Genomic DNA, 22,033 nt, shown 5'->3' with positions numbered 1-22,033 from the left:
GGACCCTGGTTAAAGTAGTGCACTAGTTTTACTGACAGCCCTATGGACCCTGGTTAAAGTAGTGCACTAGTTTTACCAACAGCCCTATGGACCCTGGTTAAAGTAGTGCACTAGTTTTACTGACAGCCCTATGGACCCTGGTTAAAGTAGTGCACTAGTTTTACTAACAGCCCTATGGACCCTGGTTAAAGTAGTGCACTAGTTTTACTAACAGCCCTATGGACCCTGGTTAAAGTAGTGCACTAGTTTTACTAACAGCCCTATGGACCTTGGTTAAAGTAGTGCACTAGTTTTACCAAGAGCCCTATGGACCCTGGTTAAAGTAGTGCACTAGTTTTACTGACAGCCCTATGGACCCTGGTTAAAGTAGTGCACTAGTTTTACTGACAGCCCTATGGACCCTGGTTAAAGTAGTGCACTAGTTTTACCAAGAGCCCTATGGACCCTGGTTAAAGTAGTGCACTAGTTTTACCAAGAGCCCTATGGACCCTGGTTAAAGTAGTGCACTAGTTTTACCAAGAGCCCTATGGACCCTGGTTAAGAGCCCTATGGACCCTGGTTAAGAGCCCTATGGACCCTGGGTTAAAGTAGTGCACTAGTTTTACCAAGAGCCCTATGGACCCTGGTTAAAGTAGTGCACTAGTTTTATTAAGAGCCCTATGGACCCTGGTTAAAGTAGTGCACTAGTTTTATTAAGAGACCTATGGACCCTGGTTAAAGTAGTGCACTAGTTTTATTAAGAGCCCTATGGACCCTGGTTAAAGTAGTGCACTAATTTTATTAAGAGCCCTATGGACCCTGGTTAAAGTAGTGCACTAATTTTATTAAGAGCCCTATGGACCCTGGTTAAAGTAGTGCACTCATTTTATTAAGAGCCCTATGGACCCTGGTTAAAGTAGTGCACTAATTTTATTAAGAGCCCTATGGACCCTGGTCAACGTAGTGCAGCATGCAGAGCAAGGGTGGGCAACTCCAGTCCTCGAGTGCCTGATTGGTGTCACAGTTTTACCCCCAGCCTCGGCTGACACACCTGACTCCAATAATCACCTAATCACCTGGATCTTCAGTTATAGAATACAATGTCATGAATCAGCTGTGTTTCCTAAGGGATGGAGAAATGGTGTGTCACCAACCATACCCTGGAGGACTGGAGATGCCCACCCCTGATGTAGAGGGTCGAGTATCACCCTGGAGGACTGGAGATGCCCACCCCTGATGTAGAGGGTCGAGTATCACCCTGGAGGACTGGAGATGCCCACCCCTGATGTAGAGGGTCGAGTATCACCCTGGAGGACTGGAGATGCCCACCCCTGATGTAGAGGGTCGAGTATCACCCTGGAGGCCTGGAGATGCCCACCCCTGATGTAGAGGGTCGAGTATCACCCTGGAGGACTGGAGATGCCCACCCCTGATGTAGAGGGTCGAGTATCACCCTGGAGGACTGGAGATGCCCACCCCTGATGTAGAGGGTCGAGTATCACCCTGGAGGACTGGAGATGCCCACCCCTGATGTAGAGGGTCGAGTATCACCCTGGAGGACTGGAGATGCCCACCCCTGATGTAGAGGGTCGAGTATCACCCTGGAGGACTGGAGATGCCCACCCCTGATGTAGAGGGTCGAGTATCACCCTGGAAGACTGGAGATGCCCACCCCTGATGTAGAGGGTCGAGTATCACCCTGGAGGACTGGAGATGCCCACCCCTGATGTAGAGGGTCGAGTATCACCCTGGAGGACTGGAGATGCCCACCCCTGATGTAGAGGGTCGAGTATCACCCTGGAGGACTGGAGATGCCCACCCCTGATGTAGAGGGTCGAGTATCACCCTGGAGGACTGGAGATGCCCACCCCTGATGTAGAGGGTCGAGTATCACCCTGGAGGACTGGAGATGCCCACCCCTGATGTAGAGGGTCGAGTATCACCCTGGAGGACTGGAGATGCCCACCCCTGATGTAGAGGGTCGAGTATCACCCTGGAGGACTGGAGATGCCCACCCCTGATGTAGAGGGTCGAGTATCACCCTGGAGGACTGGAGATGCCCACCCCTGATGTAGAGGGTCGAGTATCACCCTGGAGGACTGGAGATGCCCACCCCTGATGTAGAGGGTCGAGTATCACCCTGGAGGACTGGAGATGCCCACCCCTGAGTATCACTTGATACACCTTGTGGCTTCAGTGACTTAACACTGCCATTCTGGAAGACAGACCACATGAAGTAGCCCAACAGATGGAAGCTATAATAGAGTTGGAGGATGGACTAGAAGATGTAAAAGGGGGGGGGGGGCGCTCTACTAGGTCCACGACACAGAGAGTCTACACGACACAGAGAGTCTACACGACTCAGAGAGTCTACACAACACAGAGAGTCTACACGACTCAGAGTCTACACGACACAGAGAATCTACACGACTCAGAGAGTCTACACAACACAGAGAGTCTACACAACACAGAGAGTCTACATGACACAGAGAGTCTACACGACACAGAGAGAGAGTCTACACGACACAGAGAGAGAGTCTACATGACACAGAGAGTCTACACGACTCAGAGAGTCTACACGACACAGAGTCTACACGACACAGAGAGAGAGTCTACACGACACAGAGAGAGAGTCTACACGACACAGAGAGTCTACACGACACAGAGAGTCTACACAACACAGAGAGTCTACACGACACAGAGAGTCTACACGACACAGAGAGTCTACACAACACAGAGAGTCTACACAACACAGAGAGTCTACACAACACAGAGAGTCTACACGACACAGAGAGTCTACACGACTCAGAGAGTCTACACGACTCAGAGAGTCTACACAACACAGAGAGTCTACACGACTCAGAGTCTACACGACACAGAGAATCTACACGACACAGAGTCTACACGACACAGAGAGAGAGTCTACACAACACAGAGAGTCTACACGACACAGAGAGTCTACACAACACAGAGAGAGAGTCTACACAACACAGAGAGTCTACACGACTCAGAGAGTCTACACAACACAGAGAGTCTACATGACACAGAGTCTACACGACACAGAGAGAGAGTCTACACAACACAGAGAGTCTACACGACACAGAGAGTCTACACAACACAGAGAGAGAGTCTACACGACACAGAGAGTCTACACGACACAGAGAGAGAGTCTACACGACACAGAGAGAGAGTCTACACGACACAGAGAGAGAGTCTACACGACACAGAGAGAGAGTCTACACGACACAGAGAGAGAGTCTACACGACACAGAGAGAGAGTCTACACGACACAGAGAGTCTACACGACACAGAGAGAGAGTCTACACGACACAGAGAGTCTACATTTCAATCAGCTCTCGTAACAAAATGGTTGATATCATAGTTTGGTTGAACACTTTTGGCATCAAATGCTTGAGGTCCTGAGTACCAGTGATGTTTTTGTTGGTGGGGTTATTTTTTCAATACTGTACTGAAGTACAACCCGTTCACACACACAGTGTAGGTTAAATGATCGAACAACGGTACATCATTGAGATAATAACGAAAACCTTTGATGAGACCAGCTGGCAAAGCTTTGTTTCTCAATAAAGGGTACCTGCATTCAACAGCACTGTTGATGAGAAACCACTATGTCTCTCCATCTCTCTCTCCATCTCTCTTCGTCTCTCTCTCTCTCTCTCCATGTCTCTCAATCTCTCACTCTCTCCATCTCTCTTCATCTCTCTCTCTCTCTCTCTCATGTCTCTCAATCTCTCCATGTCTCTCTCTCTCTCTCTGTCTCTCTTCATCTCTCTCTCTCCATGTCTCTCAATCTCTCACTCTCTGTCTCTCTTTATCTCTCTCCATCTCAATCTCTCTCCATCTCTCTCTCTCTTTTGTATCCTCATGTCGTAACAGTTACCTGTGTAGCACCATCCCCTGGCTCAGAACATTCAGTCTACATGACCAATATTGTGTTGATGAGATTTTACATTTCTAATCATTAATTAAGGGTTGCGGGTAGCGGTTAAGAGCGCGTTGGGGGCAGTAACCCGAAAGGTTGCTTCAAATCTCCAAAACGACCAGGTGGGGGAAAAAAACTGCCGATGTGCCTTTGAGCAAGGTACCTAGCTCTAAATGCTCCAGGTTCAGACCCTGGCCATGACCCCACTCTCCGAGGATGTCTCAGAGCGGGAGATGTAAATACAATACAACTTGTCCATTATGTGTGATTACATGTACACATCCACCTAATGTTTATTATTTATTCAGCCCCTCTGTCTCCTCCTTCTCTCTAGACACGTCTTTCCCTTCCTCTCAGCCCCTGTCTCCTTCTCTCTAGACACGTCTTTCCCTTCCTCTCAGCCCCTCTGTCTCCTTCTCTCTAGACACCTCTTTCCCTTCCTCTCAGCCCCTCTGTCTCCTCCTTCTCTCTAGACACCTCTTTCCCTTCCTCTCAGCCCCTCTGTCTCCTCCTTCTCTCTAGACACCTCTTTCCCTTCCTCTCAGCCCCTCTGTCTCCTCCTTCTCTCTAGACACCTCTTTCCCTTCCTCTCAGCCCCTCTGTCTCCTCCTTCTCTCTAGACACCTCTTTCCCTTCCTCTCAGCCCCTCTGTCTCCTCCTTCTCTCTAGACACCTCTTTCCCTTCCTCTCAGCCCCTCTGTCTCCTTCTCTCTAGACACGTCTTTCCCTTCCTCTCAGCCCCTCTGTCTCCTCCTCTCTAGACACGTCTTTCCCTTCCTCTCAGCCCCTCTGTCTCCTTCTCTCTAGACACCTCTTTCCCTTCCTCTCAGCCCCTCTGTCTCCTCCTTCTCTCTAGACACGTCTTTCCCTTCCTCTCAGCCCCTCTGTCTCCTCTCTAGACACGTCTTTCCCTTCCTCTCAGCCCCTCTGTCTCCTTCTCTCTAGACACCTCTTTCCCTTCCTCTCAGCCCCACTTTCTCCTCTTCCCTACCTCTGTCTTCCCCTCCCTCCCTCTCTAGTAGTGAGTGCTGTGTAGTGAGTGCCGTGTAGTGAGTGATGTGTAGTGAGTGTAATGTAGTGTGCCGTGTAGTGAGTGATGTGTAGTAAGTGCCGTGTAGTGTGTGATGTGTAGTGAGTGCCGTGTAGTGTGTGATGTGTAGTGAGTGCCGTGTAGTGTGTGATGTGTAGTGAGTGATGTGTAGTGAGTGATGTGTAGTGAGTGATGTATAGTGTGTGATGTGTAGTGTGTGATGTGTAGTGAGTGCCCTGTAGTGTGCCGTGTCGTGAGTGATGTATAGTGAGTGCCGTGTAGTGTGTGATGTGTAGTGAGTGCCGTGTAGTGAGTGATGTGTAGTGAGTGATGTGTAGTGAGTGCCCTGTAGTGTGCCATGTAGTGTGTGATGTGTAGTGAGTGATGTGTAGAGAGTGCCGTGTCGTGAGTGCCCTGTAGTGTGCCGTATAGTGAGTGATGTATAGTGAGTGCCGTGTATTGTGTGTACATTACAGTACAGCCCTTAACCAGCACCATCCATGCCACTGTTTGAACAGGCAACACAGAGCTCTATCTGGCTCTGCGCCATGCCAGTCCAGGCCCTCCACCACGTAGCTCCTCTCCCAGTGTAAATCCTTTATTTTTGTGTGTGTGACAGGGGTGCCGATATATGAGAAGAGCCAAAATAGGAGATGGAATCAGTCCTGAGGCGGCTGGACTTAAGCATCACGCAACACTGCACAAATCAGATGAGCGCAACGCCATTGAAATCATATGCTGTCAGTTGACATCAACTTCCTCCACATTCGTAGCATCTCTCCCGTCAAGTCACTGCACTGTGGACGACGATGTCAAACGCTCACAACTACCCTCGCCGCGACTTACTGCACGATGTCAGTGATGTGGTTTCATCATTGGCCCATGCTGCTTGGAGAAAAAAAAAAAAAAAACTAAATATTGGTTCATAGAATTCTTGATAATGTCGCCACCTAGTGTCTATGGAGGTAAGTGCGCTCTGTAAAAAGGGCCAGTCTGACATTGGGCATGCTATGCTAGCAGGATGTGACGTCATCTATGAGGAAGTTGTGCTCTGTAAAAAGGGCCAGTCTGACAGTGGGCATGCTACGCTAGCAGGATGTGACGATGAGGAAAACAGTTACAGATTCAACATTGAAAATCGCTCAAATACCTTTAGGAAACCATTCTTTATTTCAACAAACAGACCTGCTTGTTAAATAGATGTGACATTTACAGAACAACACGGACTGTTAAAGTGACAGTGGAGGGAAATCACTTTATAGATACAGGTAGTATAAAATGATACTACAAAAATACTCTGCCCTTTATTAGTGTTGACACGACAACATAACGCACCTTCCCAGCTGTTTTTTATTACGTCATCAATTGCTCATTTTACAATCAAATCAGTATTTGTAAAAAAAACATTTATCCAAGATATTTGTGCATTCTTTCAAAGATTAATACAAAAAAATACAAGTTAACGACAAAAGATTAGCAAAAACAATCAACCTCAATGACTACATATTGAAAACTGATGTCACATGTCTTTGTGGTAGTTTTAGTAATGCTTCCATGCAACTGAAACCTTAAAAAGGACAATTATATTTATATATATTTTTTTACAACTAAGTCTATATTCTTACATTTGTTTTTGAGAAAATTACCCACACCTGCGATTCACTTCCTCGTTGTGTAGTACGGGGGGAGGCTCTGAAAAACAAAAACAACAACACGCTCCAAAAACGTCCTTTTAGAAATGGAAACGGCGCTCAGTATAGAGCTGCAGGTCTTTACACGTGACATTGTGTCCTTCCCGAACTTTATCCGCAGACGTTATATTCCATTTCCTCCATCCAGCTGTTCCGTTCTCTGTATAGTCAGTCTGCTGCTAGAATGAACGAAGAAGTGACGCTTCAGTCGCTACAAAATTAAATATAATGTATTGGATAAAAGTTCAGAATGATACAATTTCATCCGTACAACGTCTAACGATTTCTAAAAGGACCCATTTGGATGTTTTTTGTCACATGTGTCCCCCCCTCCAGAGCCTCCGTACTGCACAACGAGGATTGGGGTTAGTAAAAAATATATAAAATAAAAAATAGTGTCTGGATCCTCAAAACTTTAGATTTGGTCAAAAAAAAAAAAACCTAAATAATACTTTGAGGCTAGCACCCCCTCTTTCGCCCTCAGAAACGCCTCAAATTCTTCGGGGCATGGACTCTACAAGGTGTCGAAAGCGTTCCGCGGGGATGCTGGCCCATGGCGACTCCAATGCTTCTCACAGTTGTGTCAAGTTGGCTGGATGTCCTTTGGGTGGTGGACCATTCATGATACACACAGGAAACCGTTGAGCTTGGAAAAACCCAGCAGCGTTGCAGTTCTTGACACAAACCGGTACACCTGCCATCTACTACCATACACTGTTCAAAGGCACATACATATTTTGTCTTGCCCATTCACTGTCTGAATGGCACACACACACAATCCATGTCTGAAGAATCCTTCTTTCACTTTTCACTTCTTTCATTGAAGTGGATTTAACAAGTGACATCAATAAGGGATCATATCTTTCACCTGGTCAGTCTGTCAAGGAAAGAGCGGGTGTTCATGTTTTCTATACTCAGTGTATACTGTAGAACGACAGTATTATTTGTGCTAATTTTGGACAGTAAACATTTTGTAGATTAGATATGGCACATCTAGAAATTACACAGAAATAATATGTCTTTTTGGACAGTGTTAAAGGGAAGTGGTCAAACACTTCCTCATTGTGCTCCTCCCCTAAACTTCACATTCCACAGGGTGGGAGATGCTGGTGATTTACTGTGTGTGTGTGTGTGTGTGTGTGTGTGTGTGTGTGTGTGTGTGTGTGTGTGTGTGTGTGTGTGTGTGTGTGTGTGTGTGTGTGTGTGTGTGTGTGTGTGTGTGTGTGTAGCAGATCGTCCGTCTCTAAAACCTGGTTCCTTCGAGGACTGCGGAGGCAGGGAGGGTCCCGTCCTCGGGATCTGAAGGGACCTGTCAATCAAAACAATTTGTCAATCACGTTCCAGCCTAAGACCATGGGTTGCAAAGTTCTTTCCTAACATTTCCAGGAATCTCACAACCAGGATTTATGGAAACTGAACTTTTTCCCCCCTCGAAACTAGAATTTTGCATCTAATATTATTACAAGAGCAAGTAGACCAACTGTTTTAGTATCCGTGGCAACATAACGGAAAAACTAAAATACCAATAAACATAATATGCTACATAAAATGGAATGTACACTGGGTGTACAAAACATTAGGAACACCGGACAAAAGGGGGCGCAACTCAATATTATGATGGTGTTCTTAATGTTTTGTCCACTCAGTGTATTTATAGACCCAACTACACAAACATGAGTTACCACACACATCCTATTATCCTCAAGAGATACTACACACATCCTATTATACTACAGAGATACTACACACATCCTATTATACTACAGAGATACTACACACATCCTATTATACTACAGAGATACTACACACATCCTATTATCCTCAAGAGATACTACACACATCCTATTATACTACAGAGATACTACATACATCCTATTATACTACAGAGATACTACACACATCCTATTATCCTCAAGAGATACTACACACATCCTATTATACTACAGAGATACTACATACATCCTATTATACTACAGAGATACTACACACATCCTATTATACTACAGAGATACTACACACATCCTATTATACTACAGAGATACTACACACATCCTATTATCCTCAAGAGATACTACACACATCCTATTATACTACAGAGATACTACACACATCCTATTATCCTCAAGAGATACTACACACATCCTATTATACTACAGAGATACTACACACATCCTATTATACTACAGAGATACTACACACATCCTATTATACTACAGAGATACTACACACATCCTATTATACTAAAGAGATACTACACACATCCTATTATACTACAGAGATACTACACACATCCTATTATACTACAGAGATACTACATACATCCTATTATACTACAGAGATACTACATACATCCTATTATACTACAGAGATACTACACACATCCTATTATACTACAGAGATACTACACACATCCTATTATACTACAGAGATACTACACACATCATATTATCCTCAAGAGATACTACACACATCCTATTATACTACAGAGATACTACACACATCCTATTATACTACAGAGATACTACACACATCCTATTATACTACAGAGATACTACACACATCCTATTATACTACAGAGATACTACATACATCCTATTATACTACAGAGATACTACACACATCCTATTATACTAAAGAGATACTACACACATCCTATTATACTACAGAGATACTACATACATCCTATTATACTACAGAGATACTACATACATCCTATTATACTAAAGAGATACTACACACATCCTATTGTACATCCTATTATACTACAGAGATACTACACACATCCTATTATACTAAAGAGATACTACATACATCCTATTATACTAAAGAGATACTACATACATCCTATTATACTAAAGAGATACTACATACATCCTATTATACTAAAGAGATACTACATACATCCTATTATACTAAAGAGATACTACACACATCCTATTATACTACAGAGATACTACACACATCCTATTGTACATCCTATTATACTAAAGAGATACTACACACATCCTATTATACTAAAGAGATACTACACACATCCTATTGTACTAAAGAGATACTACACACATCCTATTGTACTAAAGAGATACTACACACATCCTATTGTACATCCTATTATACTAAAGAGATACTACATACATCCTATTATACTAAAGAGATACTAAAGAGATACATACATCCTATTATACTAAAGAGATACTACATACATCCTATTATACTAAAGAGATACTACACACATCCTATTATACTACAGAGATACTACACACATCCTATTGTACATCCTATTATACTAAAGAGATACTACATACATCCTATTATACTAAAGAGATACTACATACATCCTATTATACTAAAGAGATACTACATACATCCTATTATACTAAAGAGATACTACACACATCCTATTATACTAAAGAGATACTACATACATCCTATTGTACTAAAGAGATACTACATACATCCTATTGTACTAAAGAGATACTACACACATCCTATTGTACATCCTATTATACTAAAGAGATACTACATACATCCTATTATACTAAAGAGATACTACATACATCCTATTATACTAAAGAGATACTACATACATCCTATTATACTAAAGAGATACTACACACATCCTATTATACATCCTATTATACTAAAGAGATACTACACACATCCTATTGTACATCCTATTATACTAAAGAGATACTACACACATCCTATTATACTAAAGAGATACTACACACATCCTATTGTACTAAAGAGATACTACACACATCCTATTGTACTAAAGAGATACTACACACATCCTATTGTACATCCTATTATACTAAAGAGATACTACATACATCCTATTATACTAAAGAGATACTACATACATCCTATTATACTAAAGAGATACTACATACATCCTATTATACTAAAGAGATACTACACACATCCTATTATACTACAGAGATACTACACACATCCTATTGTACATCCTATTATACTAAAGAGATACTACATACATCCTATTATACTAAAGAGATACTACACACATCCTATTGTACATCCTATTATACTAAAGAGATACTACATACATCCTATTATACTAAAGAGATACTACATACATCCTATTATACTAAAGAGATACTACATACATCCTATTATACTAAAGAGATACTACACACATCCTATTATACTACAGAGATACTACACACATCCTATTATACTAAAGAGATACAACGAACAGGTGAAATGATCAGAAGCTGTGCATAAATCATGGAATCTGGAGCGTGAGGTGGAAAGTGAAGATGGAAGGAAAAGAGGATTGAGATGTGAGGGGAAAAGAGGATTGAGATGTGAGGGGAAAAGAGGATTGAGATGTGAGGGGAAAAGAGGATTGAGATGTGAGGGAAAAGAGAGATTGAGATGTGAGGGGAAAAGAGGATTGAGATGTGAGGGGAAAAGAAAGGATTGAGATGTGAGGGGAAAAGAGGATTGAGATGTGAGGGGAAAAGAGGATTGAGATGAGATGTGAGGGGAAAAGAGGATTGAGATGTGAGGGAAAAGAGGATTGAGATGTGAGGGGAAAAGAGGATTGAGATGTGAGGGGAAAAGAGGATTGAGATGTGAGGGGAAAAGAGGATTGAGATGTGAGGGGAAAAGAGGATTGAGATGTGAGGGGAAAAGAGGATTGAGATGTGAGGGGAAAAGAGGATTGAGATGTGAGGGGAAAAGAGGATTGAGATGTGAGGGGAAAAGAGGATTGAGATGTGAGGGGAAAAGAGGATTGAGATGTAACATTTTTCCAGAAAGCTTCCTATGACTTTTAGCCAATTAGAAAAGACACATCTTAGTAATAAAAAAACTTCCAGGAAATCTCGACCCCTTTTTTGGTCAAAAGTGAAAGAGGTTCAGATAAAAGAGGGAATCCTAACTTCCACTTGTTTATACACAAATGTCAAAATGCAGAGACTGCATTCTAATCTGATTTAAACAGGAAGTTAGGATTCACCCTTAAGAGAATAGTGGACAGAGAAGCGTGTGGTGATTGTTGGTTCGGTTTGCTGTGCCCCTACCTTGGCTCGTCTGAGGTTCGAGCTAAGAGTGTAAGCGTTAGGGGGGGGATGGGGGTTAGTGATCAAGTCTGAGAAGAATCAGAAGGGCTGTCCAGTCTCTTGATTAGAGCCGTGGCCCCGTAGCCCTGCTGCTGTCCAGAGAGCAGTCCGTCCTCCTGGAACAGATGGTCTTTATTTGTAATTGACCTTGATATTACAGTCAGGGGGGGATAGGAAAGTGCTGTTATCATCGCTGTCTAAAACCATATTTTCAGGAAAAAGGAAAAGAACATCCACGTTTGACCATTGATGCATATACATTTATGAAACGTCAGGAGGTTATTTTGGAAAACATTTTCCTTGGTTCTAGAGTGGTTGGTTCTAGAGTGGTTGGTTCTAGAGTGATTGGTTCTAGAGTGGTTGGTTCTAGAGTGGTTGGTTCTAGACTAGAGTCATGAAATGTTCAGATTACATCGAGTTACTTTCAATACATTGTAACAATTTTTAAAAAGGGGCCAAAACGGAGTTACAAGGTTCTTTCCCAAAACGTTATTTTATCTTAAGTTTACCAGGTTTTCCTATTGAGGTTTAAAACACCTCTCTCAGATCTGCCCGTCAACAGACTGACCGATTCAACATTCTGCGGTCCAACCGATTCAACATTCTGCGGTCCAACCGATTCAACATTCTGCGGTCCAACCGATTCAACATTCTGCGGTCCAACCGATTCAACATTCTGCGGTCCAACCGATTCAATCTCAATAGAATTATCAAAAATAATAATGACAACTGACGATATCAGTTACTGGAGGTTAGTGTACAATGGAATCGGCATCAGTCTGTATGATCGACTCTTTCTCCAGAAGGAAGTCATCAAATACAGACAGACAGAGACAGCATCAAACAGATAGACAGACATCATCATCAGACAGACAGATAGACAGACATCATCATCATCAGACACAGAGACAGAGACAGACATCAGACATCATCAGAGACAGAGACAGACATCATCAGAGACAGAGACAGACATCATCAGAGACAGAGACAGACATCATCAGAGACAGAGACAGACATCATCAGAGACAGAGACAGACATCATCAGAGACAGAGACAGACATCATCAGAGACAGAGACAGACATCATCAGAGACAGAGACAGACATCATCAGAGACAGAGACAGACATCATCAGAGACAGAGACAGACATCATCAGAGACAGAGACAGACATCATCAGAGACAGAGACAGACATCATCAGAGACAGAGACAGACATCATCAGACACAGAGACAGACATCATCAGACACAGAGACAGACATCATCAGACACAGAGACAGGCAGCATCAAAGACAGGCAGCATCAAAGACAGGCAGCATCAAAGACAGGCAGCATCAAAGACAGACAGCATCAAAGACAGACAGCATCAAAGACAGACAGCATCAAAGACAGACAGCATCAAAGACAGGACATCAGACAGAAAAGAGGAGACAAGTTATTCTAGGAGCAGCATCAACAGACTGTTAGGTGACTTTGGGAGCATGCTGCACACCAGAAATACTCAGCTGCGGATATCACACACACGTTATGTTCCTAGGTCGTCATTGTAAATAATAATTGATTCTTAACTGACTTGCATTATTAAATAATGGTAGAATAATAAAATAAAGTCATTCTATCCTCGTTTGGACCTAAAATTAATTTAAATTCAAAATCCTATTTTCCCTAACCCTTAACCCCTTAAACCCAACCCTTAAACCCAACCCTTAAACCCTAAACTTAAAATAGCCTGTGCCCTTTTAGGTCCCAACAAGGATAGAATAACCCCCCCCTCCCCACACACACACACACACACACACACACACACACACACACACACACACACACACACACACACACACACACACACACACACACACACACACACACACACACACACAGAGAGAGGACCACCCACTGCCCTAATCCCCTCCACATCTACCCATACTTACAGCTGCCTTGGCCAACTGGTTAGCCTTCTGTCTCTGCAGGTCTGACTTGATGAAGCCTGGAGAGACAGAACTACATGTTTTAGAAAGACGACATACTGTTGCTAAACAAAATGTCAGAATATTCCATTGCAAAAAGACAGTGAGGTACAGCTTCCACTAGGGGCACCACTAACACAATGATAGACCATAATACAGTCTGAAGTCAGTTCCTAAATACTGCACAGTAGCCAGCTGGGCTGACCCACCTCATTAACATAATCATCTAGCCGAGCTCTCATGTAGGAGAACGTGGACTTCAGCCCTGGTCTGTAGTAGTCATTATGTATGTCTTTGTAACACAGTAGCCCTCTAGACGGGCCCTTAAATCCCATCATTATAACAGTCGGGTCAAAAGGTCGTCTAGAGTTGTCTCTCAGCCCTGGACTTCAGTAGCCAATGGCTACATCCCAAATGGCACCCTATTCCCTATAGAGTGCACTACTTTTGACCAGAGTCCAGATAGGGTGCTATTTGGTACACACAAATATATATATATATTTTTTGTTTTAAATTAGTGGCACATTGTAACCTCCATTGGGAAGTTTATGGTGAAGATCAGAGGAGCTGGGTATTAACGCTTTCTCTCTCTGTCAGTTGAAGTACGGCCCTGAGGTGGGCCTTCCCCACCGGGGGTTTTAATAGCTAGCTAGATAGGGAAAACATACCCGGCACCTCAACACGCCATTTCTGCTACTGCTTGTAGTAAAACCTTCAAATTATACAGCTCGGATGTTACACAGTAACCACGACGACATAAACACATTCTAAGACCTCGACCTGTTGCAGGAATAGCTTATTGCTCCGTAACAAAACCCACGTTAACTGAACATTAACTACGGACTACACATAAACCCTGAGGGAATTTCTTTTATTAAATGCCGTAAAAGTGCAGTAACTGCGGGTTGTTGTTTTTTTTTTTTTGGGGGGGTTATTACAGAATAACTGCAGTTATACTGTTAATCTGCTAAATTGTAATTATTCGCCGACCTCCTCATGCCTTTTGCACACATTGTATATGGACTCTTATTGTCTACTGTGTTATTGACTTGTTAATTGTTTACTCCATGTGTAACTCTGTTGTTGTTTACTCCATGTGTAACTCTGTGTTGTTGTTTACTCCATGTGTAACCCTGTGTTGTTGTTTACTCCATGTGTAACCCTGTTGTTGTTTACTCCATGTGTAACCCTGTTGTTGTTTACTCCATGTGTAACCCTGTTGTTGTTTACTCCATGTGTAACCCTGTTGTTGTTTACTCCATGTGTAACCCTGTTGTTGTTTACTCCATGTGCAACCCTGTTGTTGTTTACTCCATGTGCAACTCTGTTGTTGTTGTTTACTCCATGTGCAACTCTGTTGTTGTTGTTTACTCCATGTGCAACTCTGTTGTTGTTTACTCCATGTGTAACTCTGTTGTTGTTTACTCCATGTGTAACTCTGTGTTGTTGTTTACTCCATGTGTAACTATGTGTTGTTGTTTACTCCATGTGTAACTATGTTGTTGTTTACTCCATGTGTAACTATGTGTTGTTGTTTACTCCATGTGTAACTATGTGTTGTTGTTTACTCCATGTGTAACTATGTGTTGTTGTTTACTCCATGTGTAACTATGTGTTGTTGTTTACTCCACGTGTAACTCTGTGTTGTTGTTTACTCCACGTGTAACTCTGTGTTGTTGTTTACTCCACGTGTAACTCTGTGTTGTTTACTCCACGTGTAACTCTGTGTTGTTTACTCCACGTGTAACTCTGTGTTGTTTACTCCACGTGTAACTATGTGTTGTTTACTCCATGTGTAACTCTGTGTTGTTGTCTGTTCACACTGCTATGCTTTATCTTGGCCAGGTCGCAGTTGTAAATGAGAACTTGTTCTCAACTAGACTACCTGGTTAAATAAAGGTGTTCTCAACTAGACTACCTGGTTAAATAAAGGTGTTCTCAACTAGCCTACCTGGTTAAATAAAGGTGTTCTCAACTAGCCTACCTGGTTAAATAAAGGTGTTCTCAACTTGCCTACCTGGTTAAATAAAGGTGAAATAAAATACAACATTTAAAAAAATACTGCACTCTGACTGAAATTATTATTATTTTCTTCATAAAAAGGAAGTGATACCCTTTTCACTCAACTGAGCTGAGCTGCACAGTGCTGGCCTGGTTACACATCCAATATATAGATGCTGGAACCATGTAGGAAAGGAGCAATCAGAGTCAGCAGAAGGGTTCAGATCGGATTCGGCACCATAGTGTGAATAGGGTCTAGGTACATGAGCTTAGGCTCTTTTCACATTGACGAGAGTTAAGGAGATTTCGATTGAGACATTCATAAAAATGTACATTTGCAAATTTCTTCCGAAGGTCACACACACAACACTTGCTAGACAGTTTCCACCCCTCCAAGCAGGACAGTGTAAACAGAATTGTCTCGTTGAGCCAACACTCCTACAGTATAAATGGTAATAGCAGGGCAATGTTTTTGAAACATCTGAAATGTACTTTACTACATTTTCCTTAGAGACTTGGTTTATTTATTTAGTTTTTTTAATCTGATATTGCAGTACGGGAATCTTCATAACACCATTTATTTTAAAGCAAAAGCGAGCAGCAACTGCCCAGTGAATCAACAATGTAATGATTTGCATGATCTTTATGAAATTTAGCATGTTTTGTTCTAAGGTAGGCCGAAAAGCAATCGAACATTGGCTGACGTTAGCATTTAGCCTATAATATGGTAGATGCATGACAATGTTATTTCATAAAGTGAGCTAGGAACTAGCTAGTTGAATAGTTTACATGCTTAGCCTACAGGCTAGTGGCTAATTGTAACATTTAAAGTACATTTTGAGCTGTGACGCTGCAAAGAAAGAACGTCATCAGAACCCTCTCTCGGCTCGTGACGTTCCCGTTGCTAATGTGAATTGAAAAGGTTTATATTATTGATATTTTAATAATAAAAAGACTGAGAGTTTGCCAGAGATCGGCTTATTTCATTTTTATCAAACCTTTTATTTAACTAGACAAGTCAGTTTTAAGAACAAATTCTTATTTTACAATGACAGCCTACCCAGGCCAAACCCGGAAGACGATGGGCCGATGGGACTCCTAATCACGGCCGGGTTGTGATACAGCCTGGAATCAAACCAGGGTGCCTGTAGTGACGCCTCAAGCACAGATGCAGTGCCATAGACCGCTGCGTCACTCGGGAGCCCAAAAGCTTAGTGGTCCACACAGTCATCTTCGGCCCTTGCATAGAGTCCGGTCCACACAGTCGTCTTCGGCCCTTGCATAGAGTCCGGTCCACACAGTCGTCTTCGGCCCTTGCATAGAGTCCGGTCCACACAGTCGTCTTCGGCCCTTGCATAGAGTCCGGTCCACACAGTCGTCTTCGGCTTCGCATAGAGTCCGGTCCACACAGTCGTCTTCGGCCCGTGCATAGAGTCCGGTCCACACAGTCGTCTTTGGCCCTTGCATAGAGTCCGGTCCACACAGTAGTCTTCGGCTTAGCATAGAGTCCGGTCCACACAGTCGTCTTCGGCTTAGCATAGAGTCCGGTCTGGGGATTGAATCCCCTTTAAGCTAGATTCTACACCAGGGGTGTCAAACACCTTCGTTGGAGGGTTGTGTCTCTGCTGGTTGTCATTTCCTTTCAATTTGTTTCCAAATATATGTCATAAACAACCAGGTGAGGGGAGTTCCTGACCAATCAGGGACCTAGTCAACCAGGTGAGGGGAGTTCCTGACCAATCAGGGACCTAGTCAACCAGGTGAGGGGAGTTCCTGACCAATCAGGGACCTAGTCAACCAGGTGAGGGGAGTTCCTGACCAATCAGGGACCTAGTCAACCAGGTGAGGGGAGTTCCTGACCAATCAGGGACCTAGACAACCAGGTGAGGGGAGTTCCTGACCAATCACGGACCTTAATAGATCAATCAAGTACAAGGGAGGAGTGAAAACCTGCTTGTCACCTGTGTTTTACAGTGCTCATCCTTTTCAATCCGTTTCTCCCTCTGTCTATTGAAGTAAACAATGTCAAAGGGTCCGTACCTGTAAGGACTGATCCGATGAAGAGGAAGACACAGAGGAAGATGTTTCCTGCCAGCGTCCCGTAGTTATCTGTTATCTTCCCCTGGCAGATAGTGAAGATGATACCAAACACCTGTATAGGGAGAGACAGGTTGTAGTGAAAAAACGCAGCCAGCCAGGCATCTAGACAGCCAGGCATCTAGACAGCCAGGCATACAGACAGCCAGGCATACAGACAGCCAGGCATACAGACAGCCAGGCATACAGACAGCCAGGCATACAGACAGCCAGGCATACAGACAGCCAGGCATACAGACAGCCAGGCATACAGACAGCCAGGCATACAGACAGCCAGGCATACAGCCAGCCAGGCATCTAGACAGCCAAACACACACACAGCCAGGCACACAGCCAGGCGTCTAGACAGCCAGACACACAGCCAGGCGTCTGGACAGCCAGACACACAGCCAGGTGTCTGGACAGCCAGACACACAGCCAGGCGTCTGGACAGCCAGACACACAGCCAGGCGTCTGGACAGCCAGACACACAGCCAGGCGTCTGGACAGCCAGCCAGGCACACAGCCAGGCGCACAGCCAGACACACAGACAGCCAGACACACAGCCAGGCGTCTAGACAGCCAGCCAGGCACACAGCCAGGCGCACAGCCAGACACACAGCCAGCCAGGCACACAGCCAGGCGCACAGCCAGACACACAGACAGCCAGACACACAGCCAGGCGTCTAGACAGCCAGCCAGACACACAGCCAGACACACAGACAGCCAGACACACAGCCAGGCGTCTAGACAGCCAGCCAGACACACAGCCAGGCGCACAGCCAGACACACAGCCAGGCGTCTAGACAGCCAGCCAGGCACACAGACACAGCCAGGCACACAGACACAGCCAGGCACACAGACACAGCCAGGCACACAGACACAGCCAGGCACACAGACACAGCCAGGCACACAGACACAGCCAGGCACACAGACACAGCCAGGCACACAGACACAGCCAGGCACACAGACACAGCCAGGCACACAGACACAGCCAGGCACACAGACACAGCCAGGCACACAGACACAGCCAGGCACACAGACACAGCCAGGCACACAGACACAGCCAGGCACACAGACACAGCCAGGCACACAGACACAGCCAGGCACACAGACACAGCCAGGCACGCACACAGCCAGGCACGCACACAGCCAGGCACGCACACAGCCAGGCACGCACACAGCCAGGCACGCACACAGCCAGGCGTCTAGACAGCCAGACACATGTATATTTTCGCAAACACAATATATACACAAACATACCAACATTTCTCGATTGTGTTATGGTTCTCTATCATCCCATGGAAAAGCTTTGATCTGCCAACAACTGTCAGAAGCAGCAGCTGTGTGTTCACCTGTGCAGAGCAGTTGAGCAGGCCTGAAGAGGTGCCTTCACACTCGGGGTAGGTCAGCTCCACACCAAACTCAAAGCCCAGGGGCAGGTAGCCTGTCATGAAGAACCTACAGACATAGAAATACCACACAGTGTTGTATCCCTTATTGAAGTCACTTGTTCAATATACTTCAAATCGGTGTAGATGAAGGGGAGGAGTCGGGTTAAAGGTGAAGGGGAGGAGTCGGGTTAAAGGTGAAGGGGAGGAGTCGGGTTAAAGGTGAAGGGGAGGAGTCGGGTTAAAGGTGAAGGGGAGGAGTCGGGTTAAAGGTGAAGGGGAGGAGTTGGGTTAAAGGTGAAGGGCAGGATATATTGATACCCTAGAGACGCCACAGTCAACAAGGAGACGCCACAGTCAACGAGGAGACGCCACAGTCAACGAGGAGACGCCACAGTCAACGAGGAGACGCCACAGTCAACGAGGAGACGTGTATATTGATACCCTAGAGACGCCAGTCAACAAGGAGACGCCACAGTCAACAAGGAGACGCCACAGTCAACAAGGAGACGTGTATATTGATACCCTAGAGACGCCACAGTCAACGAGGAGACGCCGCAGTCAACGAGGAGACGCCACAGTCAACGAGGAGACGCCACAGTCAACGAGGAGACGCCACAGTCAACGAGGAGACGCCACAGTCAACGAGGAGACGCCACAGTCAACGAGGAGACGCCACAGTCAACGAGGAGACGCCACAGTCAACGAGGAGACGCCATATTGATACCCTAGAGACGCCAGTCAACAAGGAGACGCCACAGTCAACAAGGAGACGCCACAGTCAACAAGGAGACGTGTATATTGATACCCTAGAGACGCCACAGTCAACGAGGAGACGCCACAGTCAACGAGGAGACGCCACAGTCAACGAGGAGACGCCACAGTCAACAAGGAGACGCCACAGTCAACGAGGAGACGCCACAGTCAACGAGGAGACGTATATTGATACCCTAGAGACGCCTCAGTCAACAAGGAGACGTGTATATTGATACCCTAGAGACGCCACAGTCAACGAGGAGACGCCACAAGTGGTCAACGAGGACGCCACAAGTCAACGAGACGCCACAAGTCAACGAGGAGACGCCACAGTCAACGAGGAGACGCCACAGTCAACGAGGAGACGCCACAGTCAACGAGGAGACGTCCACAGTCAACGAGGAGACGCCACAGTCAACGAGAGACGCCACAGTCAACAGGAGACGCCACAGTCAACGAGGAGACGCCACAGTCAACGAGAGACGCCACAGTCAACGAGGAGACGCCACAGTCAACGAGGAGACGCCACAGTCAACGAGAGACGCCTCAGTCAACACGCCACAGTCAACGAGAGACGCCACAGTCAACGAGGAGACGCCACAGTCAACGAGGAGACGCCACAGTCAACGAGGAGACGCCACAGTCAACGAGGAGACGCCACAGTCAACGAGGAGACGCCACAGTCAACGAGGAGACGCCACAGTCAACGAGGAGACGCCACAGTCAACGAGGAGACGCCACAGTCAACAAGGAGACGCCACAGTCAACGAGGAGACGTATATTGATACCCTAGAGACGCCTCAGTCAACAAGGAGACGTGTATATTGATACCCTAGAGACGCCACAGTCAACAAGGAGACGCCACAGTCAACGAGGAGACGCCACAGTCAACAGGAGACGCCACAGTCAACGGAGACGCCACAGTCAACGAGGAGACGCCACAGTCAACGAGGAGACGCCACAGTCAACGAGGAGACGCCACAGTCAACAAGGAGACGCCACAGTCAACAAGGAGACGCCACAGTCAACAAGGAGACGCCTCAGTCAACAAGGAGACGCCACAGTCAACAAGGAGACGCCACAGTCAACAAGGAGACGCCACAGTCAACAAGGAGACGCCACAGTCAACAAGGAGACGCCACAGTCAACAAGGAGACGCCAGTCAACAAGGAGACGCCAGTCAACAAGGAGACGCGTATATTGATACCCTAGAGACGCCAGTCAACGAGGAGACGCCACAGTCAGTCAACGAGGAGACGCCACAGTCAACAAGGAGACGCCACAGTCAACGAGGAGACGCCACAGTCAACAAGGGAGGCCACAGTCAACGAGGAGACGTGTATATTGATACCCTAGAGACGCCACAGTCAACAAGGAGACGCCACAGTCAACGAGGAGACGTGTATATTGATACCCTAGAGACGCCTCAGTCAACAAGGAGACGCCACAGTCAACAAGGACACGCCTCAGTCAACAAGGACACGCCTCAGTCAACAAGGACACGCCTCAGTCAACAAGGACACGCCTCAGTCAACAAGGACACGCCTCAGTCAACAAGGACACGCCTCAGTCAACAAGGACACGCCTCAGTCAACAAGGACACGCCTCAGTCAACAAGGACACGCCTCAGTCAACAAGGACACGCCTCAGTCAACAAGGACACGCCTCAGTCAACAAGGACACGCCTCAGTCAACAAGGACACGCCTCAGTCAACAAGGACACGCCTCAGTCAACAAGGACACGCCTCAGTCAACAAGGACACGCCTCAGTCAACAAGGACACGCCTCAGTCAACAAGGACACGCCTCAGTCAACAAGGACACGCCTCAGTCAACAAGGACACGCCTCAGTCAACAAGGACACGCCTCAGTCAACAAGGACACGTGTATATTGATACCCTAGAGACGCCACAGTCAACAAGGAGACGCCACAGTCAACAAGGAGACGCCTCAGTCAACAAGGAGACGCCTCAGTCAGACAAGGAGACGCCTCAGTCAACAAGGAGACGCCTCAGTCAACAAGGAGACGCCTCAGTCAACAAGGAGACGCCTCAGTCAACAAGGAGACGCCTCAGTCAACAAGGAGACGCCTCAGTCAACAAGGAGACGCCTCAGT

General features: G+C 45.5%; 1 protein-coding gene across 4 annotated transcripts in view; it reads right to left on the bottom strand.

Moving 5' to 3' along the window:
• Positions 1–6,284: 6,284 nt before the first annotated feature.
• LOC123990482 (feline leukemia virus subgroup C receptor-related protein 2-like) overlaps positions 6,285–22,033 on the bottom strand; it is a 53,184-nt gene continuing 37,435 nt past the window's right edge. Inside the window, exons 7-11 of one of the 4 annotated variants that reach the window (XM_046291029.1) lie at positions 19,127–19,232; positions 17,736–17,847; positions 13,659–13,714; positions 11,692–11,846; positions 6,285–7,952 (exon numbers count right to left, since the gene is read on the bottom strand). In XM_046291029.1, the coding sequence (XP_046146985.1) occupies positions 11,754–11,846; positions 13,659–13,714; positions 17,736–17,847; positions 19,127–19,232 (367 nt within the window). In that variant the 3' untranslated portion in view covers positions 6,285–7,952; positions 11,692–11,753. The remainder of the gene's footprint in view (positions 7,953–11,691; positions 11,847–13,658; positions 13,715–17,735; positions 17,848–19,126; positions 19,233–22,033) is intronic. The other 3 variants (XM_046291032.1, XM_046291031.1, XM_046291030.1) reach the window with 3 other exon arrangements.

The sequence above is a fragment of the Oncorhynchus gorbuscha genome, linkage group LG12 (assembly GCF_021184085.1).
Source record: "Oncorhynchus gorbuscha isolate QuinsamMale2020 ecotype Even-year linkage group LG12, OgorEven_v1.0, whole genome shotgun sequence".
In the NCBI taxonomy this organism is placed as follows: Eukaryota; Metazoa; Chordata; class Actinopteri; order Salmoniformes; family Salmonidae; genus Oncorhynchus; species Oncorhynchus gorbuscha.
Note: the sequence above shows the minus strand (reverse complement) of the source record. Positions and strands in the feature narration are given on the sequence as shown.